This window comes from Vigna angularis, chromosome 1 (assembly GCF_016808095.1).
Source record: "Vigna angularis cultivar LongXiaoDou No.4 chromosome 1, ASM1680809v1, whole genome shotgun sequence".
NCBI classification, from domain to species: Eukaryota; Viridiplantae; Streptophyta; class Magnoliopsida; order Fabales; family Fabaceae; genus Vigna; species Vigna angularis.
The window spans coordinates 32,612,336-32,632,980 of record NC_068970.1 but is presented as its reverse complement, the minus strand read 5'-3'; the positions used below and the strand labels follow the sequence as shown (position 1 = coordinate 32,632,980).

At 34.5% G+C, this 20,645-nt stretch overlaps 1 protein-coding gene and 1 non-coding gene across 2 annotated transcripts; one reads left to right on the top strand and one right to left on the bottom strand.

The window, feature by feature from the left end:
• The first annotated feature begins 15,177 nt into the window (after positions 1-15,177).
• LOC108331947 (uncharacterized) lies at positions 15,178-18,998 on the top strand. The gene is made up of 7 exons (XM_017566986.2): positions 15,178-15,703; positions 15,790-15,876; positions 15,956-16,174; positions 16,568-16,732; positions 16,951-17,004; positions 17,133-17,279; positions 18,420-18,998. The coding sequence occupies exons 1-7, from the start codon at positions 15,350-15,352 to the stop codon at positions 18,795-18,797; spliced, it is 1,404 nt and encodes a 467-aa protein (XP_017422475.1). The 5' UTR covers positions 15,178-15,349; the 3' UTR covers positions 18,798-18,998.
• Positions 18,999-19,467: 469 nt separating this feature from the next.
• TRNAN-GUU (transfer RNA asparagine (anticodon GUU)) lies at positions 19,468-19,541 on the bottom strand. Its single transcript has one exon. It is a non-coding gene; the product is annotated as a tRNA-Asn (tRNA).
• Positions 19,542-20,645: the final 1,104 nt, after the last annotated feature.

Sequence of the window (20,645 nt, the reverse complement as noted above, 5' to 3'; positions counted from 1 at the left end):
TATAAAATAAAAATTTATCTTATTATTTCTGAAATAGTGATTATAAATTATAGCATACAATTTAGAGAGTGCATCTATGGGAATTAATGAAATTGGTTTGATGAGAAAATAAAATTCATAGACTCTGCACAAACAAATACAGCCTAATTAATTAAGGGATAATATTTTTCTCTCATTATACTTATCTAACAATTTGAAACACTTTTATCATGTTCCATATTGTTATCTCATTTTTGTCATTGTCACTATTTATTAAAATTGACTATAACTACAATTTATTAAAATTTGGTCTTTATCACAGTACATCTCAAATACTATATCAAATAATGCTTGTTTCTATGTTGATTTGCTTGAAGGGCTCACACACACAATTTTTTTTATTATGTATAAATGAATAAATGTTGATTTGCTTGTTGACATTTAATGTAAAGAAAATGTAGCAGTAATTGTGATGCATGTTGATGCGTATGGGGGAAGGTAATTGTGACGGTAAATTTGAAGAAAAAGAAAATAGTAGTTTGTTTAATTTTATTGGCAAATTATGAATACGTAAGCGTTGGGAGAATGTTGACTGAGAAATGTTATAGCATAAGATGTTATTTGAAGAATGGAATTTGAATTGTTTTTGAGGTATTGATGGGTGCCACCATGTTTATGTCATGCTCAAGCACTTCCATGCGTGATTAAGTATGATAGCTTGTCTAAGCACTTTTGCTTTGGGAGCTCAACCTTTCTCAAATGAAATCAAGCACGTCAACCCATTATTACGCGCCAATAAAGGTGTGCACAAATTATTTCGTTTTCTAATATTCTTGAAAGAGACAATTTTCTTCTACAATGACTCAATATTCATTTCACGTCTAAAAACTTACAAAACCGAATCATAGAGTAGTCTATACATATAAAACACAGAAACCATAATTAATAAATGAATATCAAATTTTCAATCTTCAACTCATTAAATATTTATTTCATAACAAGATCAAATTTACAAGGACATCTCTATTTTACTCTGAATAAAAAACATTACTATAAAGACTCTTAGTACAAATTGTTTTTAATATTTTATATCACTTGTATCATCTATACAAAAATAACAAATGTCCAGAGTGACGAATTCATATATTACGTTACCATAACTAATAAAGTATATGCTAATTCCTTTTTAAAAAACCCGTTTATATATATATATATATATATATATATATATATATATATATATTTTTTTTTTTCATCTACAATTATAACTGTTATTATTATTATTAACACTACTCAAGCATGTTACATATATTATTAACAAGAAGATAAATTAAACCAAAATTTACAGTGATACCATCACATAAAAATAAAACTAAAAATAAAATTTTATTTCTCAAAATTAATCTCAAAGTTTTTATAAAATATAATCATCATAAAAATCAAATGTTTATCATTTTACATTTTGTAACATATTACTATTCAACACTTCTATTAAAATTCTTCCAATAAAATCTTTGGTATTCTCTGTTACTTCTCCTAGTTATGCATTTTCATCAACATTTACATTAACATATATTTCTGTATAATATGATCAAAAACAGCGTATAACGTCCAACCACTGAATAACCAACGTTAAAAATGAGCGGTGTCATTTTTGTAAATAAATGCAATTATTAAACGTCGTTTAGAATTGTAATTCGACGTAAAAGGATATAAAACGTTGAATGACTTTTAAATTCGACGTCAAAAGGTTAGTTAATTCAATAAAAATTTGAGCGGATGATTGAAAATTCATTAACTTTATATTAGTGCAATACCCTCTTCTCTTCTCAAACTTTTCTCAAACGAAGTTTGACGAGTATCACATATAGTCTTTCTTTTATTTGATACAAATGCATGTTAATTAATTACTTTATGTATCATTTTTGTTTATTTTAACCAATTATTTTCGTGTTCTTGTTCTTCATAGGCGCATTCTTTTTTCTCTCTCACTGTGATGAAACTTTATTCTGACGAACCCACCTTTTGAAAGTTAGTTTTTGTTTTGAAGAACTTATTTGTTAAATATGTTTGTTGTTTTTTTTGTTGAACTTGTTTGTTGTTGTTGTTTGATTGAACTTGTTTGTTATTGGTTGTTATTGTTTGCGGTTGATATTTCACTACACGTTCATAGTTCATGCTTTATAAAATACCAAACACTGAAATTTGTTGTTTTTTTGTTTTTCAGATCTCGTAGAGTTGTAAAAGAATATCAGAATTAATTAAAAAAAACAAAAAAAAAATTATTAACGTGTGACAAAATTCGACGTTAAATTAACATCGTATATTAACAAAATTCGACGTAAATTTAACGTCGAATTTTTTAAATTCGACGTTAATTTAACGTCTCCTGCTATGATATCGTTCACGAATTCGCCGTTAAAATCCCAAAACATTCGACATTGTACGCGATTTTTGTACTAGTAATCATTGCAATCACACATAAATAATGATAGAAGAAAATAAAGTATCATAATCACTAGTATATATCAACAATAAAATACAACTACTCACCCAAATCGTACATAACTATAATGCTTTAAAACATTCAACTTACTTATTGTCTCACTTAACCACTAACCAAAACTAATGTTTCACCCAATCATTCATAACATCATCATCAATGCAAATCAATGCAATCCATTAATGAACCCACTGTTTGGAACAATATTTTCATTGTAACTCTCGCACGTAACTTACCAACAACTAATAACTATTAGAGCAACCACCCTTCTTGCTTCTCTCAAGCCTTACAGATAGGGTCTCATTTTTCATCTTTCCGAGATCCTTATGAGTGAAGCCCTTTTTCTTCTCATAAGTCTTACAAATTGGGTCCATTCCTTGCTCTCCTAAAGCCTTACCAGCGAAGTATACAAGTGTCACTTCTTATCACTCTCCTCGAGAGTTTCTCCGACACACCTATACGAAGATAACATTTTCACTAGTCTCTTAGAGATATTTATGGGTGAAAATCACTCCCTACTATCTCTCAAAGAACATTACAAGCGAAGTCAACACTTAAGTTCACCCCTAGAAACTAGGAGAGTGCGTCACCTTTCACCTAGTTACCACCACATACATTTATAATTCCAATAATCAATACATATAATCTACACATAACACATATACAAATCCATTTAATCTTGCTTATACCTAGGGCTGGAGAAAAATAACTAATATGTACTGAACTATAGTTAATTATACTATATTATACTGAAAAAATATTAATCCATTTTTACTAAAACTTAAATAAACTATTTTCTAGTTCAGTTTTGAAAAACTGAACTTATCTCATTTTCAGTTCAGTTAATTGTCTCATAACTGTACTGTGGTTTTTCCATTCCTCCCTCATTTCCAATTATTCCTAAAATGTTGCCTTAGCTGTCCTAGCTCAATGCGGCGTTGCACACCATGACCCTAGTTTTGTTTTGTATGTGTCATCAATTGGGTTTTGGTGGAAAAGGTGTTTGGTAGATGGGTTTGCCTAAAGCAGAGAATTCTGAGTTCGTGCATATGAGATGATATTTGTGTGGATGAATTATTTTATTATTTTTTGTTTCTACCAAATTAATATTATTGGGGCGTATATTAATTAATTCTGGGAATTTTACTTTATCATGCTTTATTTTCTGATGCAGTTTTTTGGTTTATGTCTTTGGGAAGAGTTTAGTGTTGATGTGTTGTCATGGGCTAATTGAACCTGGACTGTAGTTAATTGAACTGCATTATAGTGAACTAGTTAACTAAACTATCCTACAGTATAATTGAACTAGAAAATAGTTCAGTTCAGTTACTCTGAACTATTTTTTAGTTCAGTGTAGTTTTTCGGAACTAGTTTATACTTAGTCAGTATAGTGTACTTTGTCTACCCCTACTTATACCAACCATTACAACACTATAAACTATCACATAATTAAATAATAAATAAATTTTCCAACTTTTATAAAAAAAATATTTATTTCTATATAATTACAACTTAATTTATTCATAATTAAATTCCCAAAATTATATATACTTTTTAGCGACACTTTATTTGCGTTATACTCATATAAAAATTCTACTTATATAAAAAGTATACTGCCAAAACAAAACAATAAATCAACCCACGAATAAAGCAACCACAAAACTAACATTAATTAATTAAAATAATATTATTTAGCATTGCATGAGTTTAGAATGCCATGAAAGTAATTTCAAAACCTTTTTCTTTTAATTTATAAGAAGAGTGATATACAACTTAAAATACTAGTGTAATAATCGCATTTTACTATGCATAATATGTTATAGTTTTAAGAAAAACGTAACCTATGAAAATACAGTGATATTTCCGAAATTTTTAACCAGGCATGAAAGCCGAAGTATATATAGGTTACTGTTCTTTCAAATAATCGTAATTTTACTTTGAAAACCATAATATATATAGTACTTTTACTTTAAGTAGATATTTTGTACCTTAATTACTTCTTTTTAATATAGAATTGTTATCTATTCGTGGGATTTGGTTGTATTGGGAGATATTTTGTGTAAGCCATGTTTTTGAAATTATGTCTATAGAAATAAAAAAAAAATTTTGTACGGTATATCGGCTGGGCCCAGCGGTTTGAGGAATGAACCGATCGGTTCAGGGAAACATCATGACTCCATTGGGTCTTAATTGGGCCAAAGGTTCAAGTGACTTGTATTGGGTCATAATAAGATTACCATGCTAATGGGCTAATAAGTCATTGGGTAAATAGTTCAACAGGATGACACTATAATTAAAGATATCTGATTAAAGATATTGATAAGTTGTTTATAAGATCTGATTAAAGATATTGATAGAGCTGTTTGTGAGCAACCAACCGAATCTAAAGGTAAGTTTGTTTTTATCTTATTGGATCTGTAAAAGCCAGGTACGTTTTACTTACGTTCGACTCACACTGAAAAAATCCAACATACTCAATTGTGATAAAAAAATTCACTAAACCACTCCTAACTTGAGCGTCGGAGTGTCTTTTGTAGGTACCTCCCCCTCGATCAAGAGTGCAAGCGAGTGGAATAGGCGACTCAAGCGTTGGAAAGCAGGAAAGTCACGTCAAAAAAGGTTAGTCTCTCAGCCCTACACAATCCCTACCGAAACATTTTGGCACCCACCGTGGGGCTGAGAGAAGCAGAAGAAGCCTAATTATGACCACAGGAAACATGGAGGAGCAACAGAGTACCAGAGAATTGATCAAAGAGATGCAAGCACGCACATAGTTGGAGATATAGTGGAAGCACACAGAGGAAATTGTGGCACTGTGGGCAGAACGTGCCACTACCTACCAGGAAAAAAGCATTCATCATCAACAGCCCACTTGGATTGCAAATTGGTGAACACTGAACAAGAGAAGGAGTAAACTTTGAAAGCCTTTATGAAAGGATATAATGAGACCGCATGACGAGGTCCAGTGATGCACTCACCACTTTGCCAAATTTGGTGTCAGCCACTCGACAATTCAACCTTACAGGTATACAACAATTCGACTTTAAAAGTCTTCAGCCTCACAAGTATTAGGCCACTCGGCCTCTACCGAGATGTAGATCCCTCTCATCAACTAAAAAGTTGATAATGAAGACCGAGAGGTAAATCCCTCTCGTGAATCGGGAAGCTCTAATGACAAAGACCGAGAGGTAAATCCCTCTCGTCAACCGGGAAGCTCTGATGACGAAGACCGAAAGGTAAATCCCTCTCGTCAAATAAAAAGTTGATGACGAAGACTGATAGGTAAATCCCTCTCGACCGAGAGGTAAATCCCTCTCGGCCGAGAGGTAAATCCCTCTCGACCGAGAGGTAAATCCCTCTCGGCCGAGAGGTAAATCCCTCTTGTCAAATAAAAAGTTGATGACGAAGACCGAGAGGTAAATCCCTCTCGGCCAAGAGGTAAATCCCTCATCAACCAAAAAGCTCTAATGACAATGACCGAGAGGTAAATCCCTCCCGTCAACTAAAAACTTGATGCCGAAGACCGAGAGGTAAATCCCTCTCATCAACTAAAAAGTTGATAACGAAGACCGAGAGGTAAATCACTATCGTCAACTAGAAAGTTGATGTTTTAAAGACCGAGAGGTAAATCCCTCTCGGGCGGGAGGTAAATCCCTCTCGTCAACCAGGAAATGAACCCATCATTCTCGTCCACTAGGAAGTTCTCCGTAACTCCTAGATCATAAAACCAAGAGCTGAGGAACAATCATTCTCATCTAAGCATCTTCAATTGAACAGACTCGCTTGCTTCGCCGTCTAGCCTTATAAAATGAGTTTAATCATCTACATTCGGCCCTTACAATCTTCCATTCATTCGACCTTAGGAGTATTCAGTCATTCGACCTTTACAGGTATTCGGTCATTCGGCCTCAAAGGCATTCGGCCATTCGGCCATTACAGTCTTCCAACCATTCGGCCTCAGGAGTATTCGATCATTCGGCCCTTACACGTATTCGGCCATACGGCCTCACAGGCATTCAGCCATTCGGCCTCAACACATATTCAACAATTTAGCAACACAAGCGTTAGGCCATTCGGCCCCAAAGGTACTCAACCATTAAGCCTCACAAGTATCCGGCCATTCGGCCTCATTAGGTATTCTGCCACTTGGTCTCATAGGTATTCAGCCATTCGTCACAACTGCTCGGCCATTCGGCCTCAACAGGTATTCGGTCGCTCGACCTCACTGGTACTCAGCCACTTCGGCCTCAAATACTCAACGATTCGACATCACAAGAAAAAAGTTCTTCCATCAATCGCCGCTCGGTCTATAGAAGAGCAACAACTTAAAGCACAATGAAAACAACCTCTCTAGTACAACGAGAACAACCTTTCCCAGGCTCACATAAGTCCTATAGTTAACCTTGGCTAAAGCCGAACGGTTAACTTGGACTTGGGGGGCATAATGTACGTTATATGGGCTGGGCCGAGCGGTTCGAGGAATGAGCCAATCGGTCCAGGGAAACATCATGACTACATTGGGCCTTAATTGGGCCAAAGGTTAAAGTGACTTGTATTGGGTCATAATAAGGTTACCATGCTAATGGGCTAATAAGTCATTGGGCCAATAGTCCAACAGATGATACAATAATCAAAGATATCTGATTAAAGATATTAATAAGCTGTTTATGAAATCTGATTAAAGATATTGATAGAACTGTTTATGAGCAACCAATTGAATCTAAAGGTAAGTCTGTTTTTATCTTATTGGATATGTGTTATTTTTAGGATCATGACATGACTTATAAATACAAGGTCAGACCTAAAAGTCAGGTACGTTCTACTTACGTTCAACTCACACCGGAAAAATCTAACATACTCAATTGTGATAAACAATTCACTAAACCGCTCCTAACTTGAGCGTCAGAGTGTCTTTTGCAGGTACGTCCCCCTCGATCAAGAGTGCAAACGAGCGAAGCAAGCGACTCAAGCGTTGGAAAGCAAGAAAGTCACGTCAGAAAAGGTTAGTCTCTCAGTCCTACACAATCCCTACCAAAAATGTGGCTATAATCTTTTAATCCAATTAAACTCATAGCCTATAATCAAGTTGATTACACCGAAAATCGAAAGATAGGAATCGAGATAAAGTCAACATAAGAATGAAAATTGAAAAATGATTGAGAACTCAAAAAATATATTGAGAAAAACTTGTGAAACAAGATAAAAATGTGAACTATGTGAGATGAAAAAGAAAATTAGTATATGGTAATTACTATGAAGCATGGGTTGAGTAGGCATAACTGAAATAGAGTGAACAAATTTTAGATACATATTGTAAATTATGTAATTTTCTTTTATTTTATTTTAACTTAACCGTCAGAAAATGAAAAATTATAAATAAGTTGTTATATGAAAAAAAAATGACAAATTGCGATTACAATTCAAACATATTAAAAACACCACAAAAAAGAAAAAAGATGACAAATTTACTTATAATTGTTGTAATTTTGGTTACCATTTTAGTAGATTTTCTTATCAGTTTTTATTTTATCCTTAATAATTTAATTTTCTACAATTTATATTTTTACATTTTACATTTCTAGTTTGTGAAACAATTTTAGTATAATCAAACTTTATCTTCTTTATTAGAACTGGCCCAGCACTGTAGATGTAGCTGTGGCCCAGCCCACAATGGCCTGTAGTGAATAAGCGTAGGCAAAGTAATACTGCCACGCAATCATTGTAATGAACGAGCGTAGGAAGAGAGAGAACGGAGCGATGAAGGGCTCCTTCTGGCGATGAAACAGCGGTGCTGTCAGCGCTGGTCAGCGGCGGAGGAGACGGTGGCTCACGACACCGGAGAAGACAAAGTTGAAGGGGAAATCACGAGAGGTAAGAAAAGTGTTTTCTTTCCTTGTTTTATTATGTTTGATAAGCATTGATACAGAGAGTTATGAAAGGTAAAGAGGAGAGCTCTATTTATAGAGCTCTAACTAACAACTAAAAACAAATAACAGTAAAACCTAGTAAAACAGAAATGGTTACTGTCTTTATGACAGTAATGGATTAGGTATAATCCTAATAGCCTCCCCTCAAGCTGGACGATGGATGGTGGTCAGTCCAAGCTTGGGAATAATCGATCTAAACCGGACGCGATGGGGAAACTTCGTGAAGATGTCAGCCAACTGTTCGTCGGAGCGTACGGGAAGAAGGTTCAGAAGTTGTTCTTGTACCTTCTCACGCACAACATGGTAGTCAAGCTCAATATGCTTGGTCCGTTCATGAAAGCTCTGGTTGTGAGCTATGTGCCTGGCTGACTTGTTGTCGCAATATAAGGCCGGGGTTCCTGACTCTTCTACTTGAAGGTCCTGTAGGAGATAACTGAGCCACTGTATCTCGCATACAGTGGCTGCAAGCGCTCTATATTCAGCTTCAGTAGATGATCTGGAGACAATTCTCTGCTTCTTAGATTTCCAAGAGATGAGAGAGGATCCAAGGAAGATACAGAACCCTGTTGTGGATCTTCTGGTGTTGGGACATGTAGCCCAGTCTGAATCACTAAATCCCTTTAGCTGTAGAAGAGAATCAGCAGGGAAAAACAACCCCTCAGATGGCTTAGACTTGATGTACCTGAGAATAGGTTGGATGGCCCGATAGTGATGGTCAGTAGGTGATTGAACAAATTGACTAAGTAAATTAACTGAGAAACACAGGTCAGGTCTAGTATTTGTGAGGTATAACAACTTCCCTATCAGCCTTCTGTAAGGGCCTGGGTCATCTAGGTAGCTGTCCAATCTGTACAAAGAGTTTGTGTCACTAAGAAAGGGAGTAGATGAAGGCTTACAGCCCAGCATTTCGGTGTCTTCCAGTATATCTAAGGTGTATTTCCTTTGACATAAGTGGATCCCTCTTTTAGATCTAGCTACTTCCAGTCCTAGGAAATATTTGAGTTCTCCTAGGTTCTTTATTCGGAACCTGTTATGGAGAAGCTCCTTTATGTGGTTGATCTCGATCATAGAGTTCCTTGTTAACACAATATCATCTACATACACAAGAAGAGCAATGAAGCTAGTAGGTGTTTTCTTAGTAAATAGAGAATGGTCAGATTTGGATTGGACAAATTTTGCAGTTGTCAGGAAGGAAGAAAGTTTTTCAAACCACTGCCTGCTGGCTTGTTTTAAGCCATACAGTGATTTGGTTAACTTACAAACCTGTCCTTTATTGTATACGTTTAACCCTGGGGGTGGTTCCATGTAGACTTCTTCATGAAGGTCTCCGTGTAAGAAGGCATTGTCAACATCCAGTTGATGAAGAAACCAACTGTTGGAAGCTGCTAGAGCAATGAGTAATCTGACTATGGTGAGTTTGGCCACAGGAGAGAAGGTGTCCAAATAGTCTATGCCCTCTTGCTGTGTATAGCCCTTAGCCACTAAACGAGCTTTGTATCTTTCAATGTTGCCATCAGCTTTGTACTTTGTTTTATACACCCATTTGCAGCCTATAGTATTTTTCCCTGGGGGCAGTTGAGTCAGAACCCATGTATCATTGTCCTGCAGTGCTTTAATTTCTCTATGCATGGCCTCTACCCATTCATTCATCCCTTTTGCTTCATTGTATGATCTGGGTTCCTTGTTTCCAGTGATAGTCATAGTGTATTTCAAATGTTTGTCTGAAAGATTATCACAGCATAACATATCAGAAATAGGGTATGGTGTTTTAAGACTGTTCTGAATAGATGAGGATTGATTCACCTGGTGAACATAATCTTTCAAGTATGTGGGAGTTCTTTTGGGTCTGTCAGACCTTCTCTGTTGTTGACTTTCCTGGCTGGTTTCTGTATCTTCACTGTCATTTTCATCATCAGAGAGTTGTTCTCCTGAGTGTTCTACTGCTGCTGGACCAGCAGTATCCAACTCGTCATGTCTGCCATCACCAGTGGGATACTGGTCCTTTAGGAGGTCATTCAAAGTATTAGCCTTGTCTCTTTCAATGTTACATTCTTCTCTGCTGCCCTGCCCCTCTTTGTAGGGAAAAATGTTCTCATGAAAAACAACATTTCTATTTATAAAGAGTTCTTTGGTATTGATGTCAAGCACGATGTACCCTTTCACACCATGTTTGTATCCTAAAAAGATTCCTTTTCTAGCTCTAGGGTCGAGCTTACCCCTGTTATTCTCAAGAGTGGAGGCAAAACATAAGCTGCCAAAGGTCTTGAGATCCAAGTAGGTGGGAGGCAGCTTGTAGAGGAGTTCATGAGGGGTTCTGTGGTTAAGGATGACAGTGGGCAGCCTGTTTATCAGATAAACAGCATGGCCAACCGCATAGGACCAGTAAGCATTAGGTAGATTAGATTGAAAGAGTAAGCTACGGGTCACATTTAGAATATGTTGGTGCTTTCTTTCAACAACAGAGTTTTGTTCTGGGGTCTCAACACAACTCTTTTGATGGTTGATCCCATGCATGTTGTAGAAGTCCATACAATTAAACTCAGGGCCATTATCAGATCTAACGATTTTGATTAATTTGTTAAATTGATTCCTAATCTTAGTAACAAAGTTTTGCAATAATTCTCTAGTTTGACCCTTGTTGTTCATTAGAAAAATCCATGTGTGTCTACTGTAATCATCTACTATAGTGAGGAAATATTTATGACCATGGACAGAAATAGTATTAAGAGGACCCCAAATATCACAATGAACAATGTCAAAACAGTCAGTAGAGGCAGAAATACTCTTAGGAAAAGATATCTTTCGTTGCTTAGCATAATGACAGGTGTCACAAACAATATCAGTATCAGTTTTAACATAGGGAAAGTTCTCATATATGTATTTCATAACCTTGTCACCTGGATGGCCTAATCTACAATGCCACAGGTTTACATCAAGATTTTTAAAAGAAAGAGTAGTTTTAGCAGTAACTCTGTGATCAGACTTAAGAGAAACTTGCAGGTAATAGAGCCCCTTCCAGGAATTAGCACATCCAATCATCCTCAATGTATGATTCTCCTTTATCTGGCAGGTCTTAGAGGAAAAGGTTAGACTGCAATCTAGGTCCTTAATGAGACTTTGAACAGAGATCAAATTAAAACAAAATTCAGGAATATAGAGAACATTAAAAATGATAAAATTTTTCGAAAATTGCACTGTCCCAGCGTGTTCAGCAGTTAGAATAGAGTTGTTTGGCAGTTTTACAGAAACAAGTTTAATTTTGTAAAAGGTCACAAAGTTTGTTTTATCATGTGTCACATGATCTGTGGCACCAGTGTCTATAATCCAGGAAAGAGTACCTTGTTTGTGTTGAGTGTCATTTCTCTGGACTTGATTAACTCTGTGAGGGGGCTCATTGGCTTTGTCTATCATTTTTAGAAGTTTTTGCATCTGTTCAGCTGTAAAGGACTGAAAGATGTCACTATTGCTTGCTGGATGAGTGCTCTGAACACCTGCAGGTTCAGTGCTGTTCTGGCATGCATTTGCAGAACCCCAGTCAGCTATCTTGTTTTGGTTGTTTTGGTTGCTGTCTCCCTTCTTGTACCAAGGGGGGTATCCATGCTTAGAGTAGCACTCATCTATGGTGTGATTCATCTTGTTGCAAAAGGAACATTGCTTGCCATAGTTAGGATTCCTACCCCTTCCTCTACCTTGACCACGAAATCCAGATCCCCTTCCTTGGCCCTTCCACTGGTTGTTTTTATCAGTGGTGCTTGCCAGAATCTTGACTTTGGGAGAGCTATTTTTCTCTTGTCTCTCTTGCTGCATAATGAGAGAGAAGACTCGATTGATATTAGGTAGAGGATCCATTAAAAGGATTTGTGTCTTAACGGTGCTGTAGGAGTCATTTAACCCTTTCAAGAAACATATTACATGTTCCATTTCCCTGTATTTGAAGGTGATTCTTGAAAGATCACAGGTACATGGTATGTTACATGTGCAAGTGGGAATGGGTCTTAAAAATTCCAATTCTTCCCATAAGATCTTTAAATCAGTAAAGAATTGACTCACTCCTCTCTCTCCCTGTTTGATAGAATGTATATCCTGTAGCAAGTCAGAAATCTTGAAGTAGTCCCCTTTAGAGAATCTTTCTTTCAGCTCATCCCATAATTCCTTAGCCTCTTCAACGTATATGACGCTTTCAGCAATCTGTGGGGAGAGTGTCTTTGTTATCCAGGACAGTATCATCACATTACATCTTTCCCATGCATCAAACAGCACATCAGATTTCTGGGGTTTCTTTATGGACCCGTCAATGAACTTTGTTTTGTTTTTGGACAGTAGAGCTCTCCTCATGCTTCTGCTCCATGAGGAATAATTGTTCTCGTTTAGAGTCTGGGCAATGAGGGTGAGACCTGGGTTCTCACCAGGGTGTAGATAGTAGGGGCTGGATGGGTTGGATGCTTCAGCTGGATAGTAAGAACTGGGTGTATTGGATGATTGATCCATGAGAGAAAGAATTCAAGAAACAGCCCAAGAAGGTACCAAGAATTGAATCAGAGGCAACGGAAGCAGAGCAGGTACTAGACCTGCTCTGATACCATATTAGAACTGGCCCAGCACTGTAGATGTAGCTGTGGCCCAGCCCACAATGGCCTGTAGTGAATAAGCGTAGGCAAAGTAATACTGCCACGCAATCATTGTAATGAACGAGCGTAGGAAGAGAGAGAACGGAGCGATGAAGGGCTCCTTCTGGCGATGAAACAGCGGTGCTGTCAGCGCTGGTCAGCGGTGGAGGAGACGGTGGCTCACGACACCGGAGAAGACAAAGTTGAAGGGGAAATCACGAGAGGTAAGAAAAGTGTTTTCTTTCCTTGTTTTATTATGTTTGATAAGCATTGATACAGAGAGTTATGAAAGGTAAAGAGGAGAGCTCTATTTATAGAGCTCTAACTAACAACTAAAAACAAATAACAGTAAAACCTAGTAAAACAGAAATGGTTACTGTCTTTATGACAGTAATGGATTAGGTATAATCCTAATATTCTTCATTCGTTTTCTTCATCACTAAATCCTCATATATCATTTCATCTTTGTATAAAAACACACAAAAATGACCATCGGAAAGAAATGAATGAATTCTTGACTCAAATTCATATTAAAAGTGAATTTAGTAAAATGAACGCTTTTATAGAGTTGATCTACAATATAAACTTTTTATAATGTTAATTGTAAAATCTTAAATCAACACAATCTACTTTAAATCGAAAAATAGTTGTTTGTAGTCAATTTAATTAAAAATTCACGCTGAGTTAATTTGGTTTAAAAAAATAGATAAAACAAGTATTGAATCAAAATTCTAAAAAAACACATTTAAATTGATAAATATATTTTCTTTAACTTCAATATAATATGAATATTTTTGTGATTCGATACAGCTGCCAAAATCTTTAATAACGAGTTAAATGTAATGTCAAATATACTTGTACAATCTAGTATTGATTAACCTATCGACATCTCATAAATATTTTCCAACCATCTTAGTGTTGAGTTGAGACATAGGAATTTCTGACGAGTGGTACAAAAACCAATTGTTTGTTACGTTAGTGGTGAATTTAGGTAAACGAATATGTTACATCGAATTCTTCTTCACAGTAAATTCATGTATGTTGACAGTCATCCATATGAATTTCTTCGACGATTTCTTTTATTTTCTTTTTTCTTGTTTAGAATTTGTTAACAGAATTCCACCATTTTTTTAAGGATATACAGATGTAGAGTCATTACAAATATGTGATTCTTGTGTTTATATCACTTATATCACTCACAAAAACCATCAACACTTCAACAAATAAAAACTTAATTAAGTTACATGGACTTTTATTGCATAATTTTTTTTTATCAAAGTACATATATTAAAAACCTCACACAATCACTTTCATATATATTTTGAAAGTTTCAAATATATTTTCCAGGCATTGAGATAGATTTGACTTTATGCATACTAGACCACCGACCCATCCTTAATAGGCCATGAATTCTCGCTGGACATGTTTCAAAATTTAGCATGATTCAATCTTATTATTTAAGGTGATGGTTTTATAATAAATAATGACAGTGATACATTTTTACTTTCATTTGATATATATAATAATAAAATTATTTTAAAAAAAATGAAGTTTTGTATTTTTTTTAAAAAGAAAGTAAAAAATAAAAAAAGTAGCATCAAATTAATGTAAAAAAATTATCTGTATCAAAATATTTGTCTTTTTTATAGTTTTATAATTTTATAGTAAACTTTTAAACTCAAACAACGCTCCAGGGGACTATCTATTAACTTTTAAACTCAAACCTTCTCAACATTATGTGAGAACGGTTTAAAGTGTAACGATAGCTATTCTTTTCAACATTCAGTCAAGTTTAGTTAACATGGATTATAAAAATCAAAGCAATCCAAAATATTATTTTATATAGTAACAATTTTCTTAACCTGCAAGTCAACTCAAATCAAAGCACAGAAACAATTACATTTACTTTTTCTGATTAAGAAAAAGAAAATCTTTATATAGTTACTTCTTTTGAAGAATGGATACGTCATAAAACTATATAATCTTGACTGAGATTTTCATAACTCTAAATATTTTTATGTTTTCCATACGTACGTTTGAAAAAATAACAAAAATTATACACATAAAAAAACAAAAAGGATGATTGTTGAAAAAGAAAAGAGCATTTCCCACACCATATAAATAGATAGTACTTGAAAGGTGCCCAACACGCATGGTCAAAACTAGAAGAGAAGCCGACCCAGAAGAGGATCGTGGAGGTTAAAGTTTGGTCCAAGTTTTAGTTGTTCGTAGCGCCACACACACAAAGTGAGAGAATAAGGTTGTTCGAAAACAGTGAAAGAGTGCAACTAAAGTTTCTCAGAGTCCTCGTCCTCGTCCTACGTTATTTTGACATGGCCGTAGATGTGTTTCCATGGACAAAATCAAAACCCAGAAACACACAACCTCGTTCCGTTGCTGGAACAAGAAAACACAAATGTGGACAAGCACACGCAAATTTGTCAACGCACACAAGGGAAGGAAGTTTCCCAAACATGGCTTTCAGCCTATGTTTACGCTCCCCAATCATTTCTCTCCTTCTACATTTCCTCCTTGTCGTATCTACCCTTTGTCCTGTTCATTCATCGCAATTCGGTAACCACCCAGTTGCCAATCAAACTTTTCGGCCAAAGGAAGAGTTGCGCAAGTTGAACGCCGTAAGAGCTCGGCTTCAGCAAATCAACAAACCTCCTGTTAAGACAATTCAGGTTTGTGCAAATTATTCTTCTGTTCACCTTGTCTTGTTTTCTTTCCAGACTATATAATTGATATGCTTGTGTTGTATTTTGAGCAGAGTCCTGATGGAGATATAATAGACTGTGTTATGTCTCATAAGCAACCAGCCTTCGATCATCCCCTACTGAAAGGACAGAAACCATTGGTATTTATTGTTTTGTGTGTTTTACAGTTTTAGTTTATCTAAAAAAAATGGTAATTTTTATTCATGTTTGTGTGTGTAGGATGCCCCAGAAAGACCGAGAGGGCATAACCAAATGGATGATGATCTGAGTGAGAAGTTTCAGTTGTGGAGCTTGTCTGGTGAGTGGTGTCCGGAAGGGACAATTCCGATAAGAAGGACAAGGGAAGAGGATATTTTAAGAGCTAGCTCTGTTGGCAGATTTGGAATGAAAAAAACACTGAACCGTGTCAGAAGGGACACCAGCGGCAATGGACATGAGGTATATTACTTGAGAGCAATCATAGAAAGCAACACAAACTCTGATATTCTTTTCTATCTTTCCCTTTTCTCTTTTTCTCAAAGAAAGTGAAGTAAGAATAAACTACAGAAGCAAGCGTATGGAAGTTGAATGTTTCATTTCTTTATCATACCCTTTTGAAAGTAAAGTAAATTAAACCACATCAGAGCAGTGTACTCCATCAGGCCTCTTACTATGTTTTTCACAGTTAGTTAAATATCTGTTTCTCTTGTTGCTCCAAAGGAAGTGGGGGTATTTTTAATATCTCTATCTTTTTTATTATAGAAACTGGGGAGTTAAATTGTTATGCGAAGCTTAATTATGATATGTTGAAATTGGTCTAACAAAAGTATGTGGATGGTGCACACTGCACAGCATGCAATTGGGTATGTGACAGGGGATACGTACTACGGAGCAAAGGCTAGCATAAACGTGTGGGCACCCGTTGTGGAAAACCCATCTGAATTCAGCCTGTCTCAAATGTGGGTCATTTCTGGTTCATTTGGGGATGATCTAAACACCATTGAAGCTGGTTGGCAGGCATGTCGCTATCATTATTACTTCATCTTAATTAATTCTTCCTTTACTTTCTATTATTTATTTTCTTTATCTTTCAATTTTTTTTCTTAAATGCATTCCATTTGGTTACGCATTCAAAAGGCAGTTAGCATATTCAACCACCTACATCTCCTTTTCATCCATGTATTAAATTTTGTACTTTAGCCAATCAAGCTAATTTCAAGTAATTTTCTATGCAGGTCAGCCCGGGGCTATATGGGGACAGGTACCCTAGATTCTTTACTTATTGGACGGTAAGTAAATTTATTCAAGGAAAACGAGGTGGAAAACTTTACTACGTATAATTATTTTTGCTTCAATTGTAAGATACCTGGTAACAAAAGTTTTATTCAAAATCATTAATAATTGTCATTATTTGCAGACCGATGCATACCAAGCAACTGGGTGTTACAATTTACTCTGTTCAGGCTTTGTTCAGACCAACAGTAAAATTGCAATTGGAGCAGCAATCTCTCCAACTTCTTCATACCAAGGTGGCCAATTTGATATTAGCTTACTCATTTGGAAGGTAATTTTCTGTTCACGTTACCAAATTGACTTTGGAAATTTGTCTACAATTTCATACATGTCTCTAAACATGTGCCTATGTTTTAAGGTTTTTGTTTTTCGTTACTTTTGTCTTTAGATATTTTTTACTGTTAAGGAGGAAAGTTAGGTTCCGTTTTCTTTTTTCTTGTCACAAATGAAACGATTTAAGAGTCCACTTTCTTAATTTACAGTTAATGTTGTAAGATAATGGATAATTTACACAAAATCAGCTGATGGGTCCCATCTGTGAAATAAAGCATTGGATTTTGATGATAGAAGGGTGACGTCCACCATCGGATCTCAATACTTTTTTTTAGTCAAGCAAAATATGCAATTCTCGTAGTCAAAGGTGCCAAAAACTAAACGAAAATCTAAACTGAAAAGATGGTCAATGTGGGGCTCTCCACAGTTTCGGAACTTTCTTATTACCTCTGAATTATCTCATAAAAAATGAAAAAAAAAATATTTTTCATCCTCTAAAATTTTCGCAACTCAGTTTTAGTTTGTCTTAATTTTTTTTTTTACTTCTTACTCTCTCTAATTTTAAAACACATTATTTTTTATTTTAAAAGTGATTTAGATAACATTTTATAGAAAAAATAAATATTTATACAGTGTTTGAGGAAAACTAAAGAAAGCAAATACGGGCAAAAGCTTTTAAGAAAATTAAAGCCGAACTTCAAAATATAAAAAAGGACAAAAAAAAACATTTTATCTGAAAAGAATCTAATTTTTACATGCACAGCTTTATTCTATTGCGAAGTCATCATAGTATGACAACATAATGTGATAAAATGATTAAAATTTATTAAATGTGTATAAAATGAATTTGTGATTATTAGGCGTATGAATTGAAGAATTGTAAATTAAGTAAAGACAAGGTGATTAAAAAATTTGGCAGGGTAATGATTTATATGAAAGATAAAAGAATGACAGAGAGAAAAGGGAGAAAAAACTGTGTAGAGTGTCCCGTCACAGTAAGTATGTGCAGCAGCACTTTAGTAGTCTGGAACATGAGAGGCGTGCAGTGAGTGCATAAGAATAATGTGGTGTAACTCCCATAGAGTTGTCTTCTTTAAGATTCTGCTGAAAAAAATAGAAGGTTTGGTTTATTTGGCAGGATCCAAAGCATGGGAACTGGTGGCTTGAATTTGGAGGAGGGAGCCTAGTTGGGTACTGGCCATCGTCGTTGTTCAGCCATTTAAGGGATCATGCGAGCATGATTCACTTTGGTGGAGAAATAGTGAATTCGGGGTTATCGGGGTCTCACACTTCCACTCAAATGGGTAGTGGGCATTTTGCAGAGGAGGGTTTTGGAAAAGCTTCATATTTCAGGAATATGCAAGTTGTGGATTGGGACAACAGCTTGATTCCCTTGTCGAATCTAAAGGTTCTAGCAGATCACCCCAATTGCTACCACATACAAGGAGGGTTTAATAAAGCATGGGGGAATTATTTTTACTATGGTGGACCTGGAAGAAATGTAAAGTGTCCCTAAGGGAATCATAGAGAATCATCAATAGGTAGAGAGATCAACCCTTTACTTTCTTTTCTCTTTAATTTCTTTTTCCCATTTCTCGGTTTTCTTTTCCTCGTAGCTTTTCTTATTTATCCATTCAAACACACCTGTTCCACCACGACTCTTTGTATATCTTCAAACACAAATAATATACACATATATATACTGCCTTTCTTGCCATCCCTTCCGTTCCTCTTTCTCAACTTCCTTTTTTTCTGCATATATAGAGTTCGTGTAATTTTTTTTTTATTTTTAACTTCAAATTATTACATCAATGTTTGTATTTTTAATCGATAAGAATAATATACTTTTATGATAATTTATTTTATCAAAATAAATATTTCGAAATTTCATAAGACAGATCAAATTATAAGTTGGGACATTAATTAAATCCAACAAATTCATTTAGTATCTAAGTTAAACTGAATTTATGCTAGATCGACACTTAGATTTATAAATCAATGTAATACAATGATAGTTGTAAATGTACTATTTTCTAAAACCAAGCAATTTACTATGGGTCATTCTACACAAAAATGAAAAGAAAACCCTAAGAAATGAATGATTCCAATTCCAAAACACCAAAGAAAAAAAAAGTTGGAAGGCTTAGAAAAAAATTGCAAAAAAAAAATTAGCTAAAACATTATTTCGCTAGAAGGAGGGCTTGAACCTCCGACCTTGTGGTTAACAGCCACACGCTCTAACCAACTGAGCTATTCCAGCTTTACATTTACTTCATTGGAATTTACTATTAAATTGTGAGATATATATATATATAAATTTATATATCAAACAATTAATATCTAAAACTAAAATTTACTGTGACATAAATTTTAAAAATTATATATATTCTACTTTTAGTATTTTTAAATTTTATTTTTATTTTTTATAAAGTAGGTAAAATAATCTATGATCTTACATAAAGTTGGACCAGATACAGAATTTAATTCTGATTTTAAATACGTGGCAGACCAAACATAATTCTATTAAATGACCTATGAAATACATCAATCTCTTTTCACACCTCTATAAGCATAACTTGTGTTTGAACATATGAATATTATAATAACATATCATAATAATTTAAAATAAACCTTTGTAAAATATCATTTGTTATGGCTGATTTTTTTTTCTTTCCATAAATTTCTCTTATAATGGTTAAACAAGAGAAATATTTTTCATAACTGAAATCATGAATATAAGAATTTATAAATTTTAAGAATCACTAAAATCTCTTTGACTAGTAAAAACACTTCTAAATATATTCACATAAAATTTCTAAAAATAAAGAAGTAATATTTTACTTTTAATAAAATTTTAAATTATTATCATATCAAATGATTTATAAAAATAAAATGATAATTTTGTAATAATTTTTTCATTTAAAATTAGAAAAGTTAGATGATAAAGTTGCTATTGTTGAAAGCATGATTTCAAATAATTTCCTAAAAGTGTAGTTTGCTGATAATGTTAGTTTTTAAGAGTTAAACCAAACGTATTAGATTGACGGAAAGCTAACAATTTTTTTTGTACCAAACTATCCCCAATAGTTTATACGAATAACGGTATCAGGTCACGTCAAATGGTGTATGAGATAAATCAGTATTTTTCAATGATTTTATATAAGATAATGATTCTTTCACAATATTTTAAGATAATTTATCATTATGTGGTTGGTCCATATTGATATTTATAATTATTATTATTAATTGTGAAATAATTTTGAATCAATAACAGAATGATACATAAAATAATATTAAAATATTGTCGAAAAAATATTGTCAAAATATAATTATTCTTTATAGAATATATCAATCACAATATGTC

Coding starts and splice junctions, on each gene's coding strand:
- LOC108331947 (XM_017566986.2), top strand. CDS start 15,350: ATGGCCGTAGATGTGTTTCCATGGACAAAATCAAAACCCAGAAACACA. Junction 15,704..15,789: donor CTCCTGTTAAGACAATTCAG/GTTTGTGCAAAT, acceptor TATTTTGAGCAG/AGTCCTGATGGAGATATAAT. Junction 15,877..15,955: donor TGAAAGGACAGAAACCATTG/GTATTTATTGTT, acceptor TTGTGTGTGTAG/GATGCCCCAGAAAGACCGAG.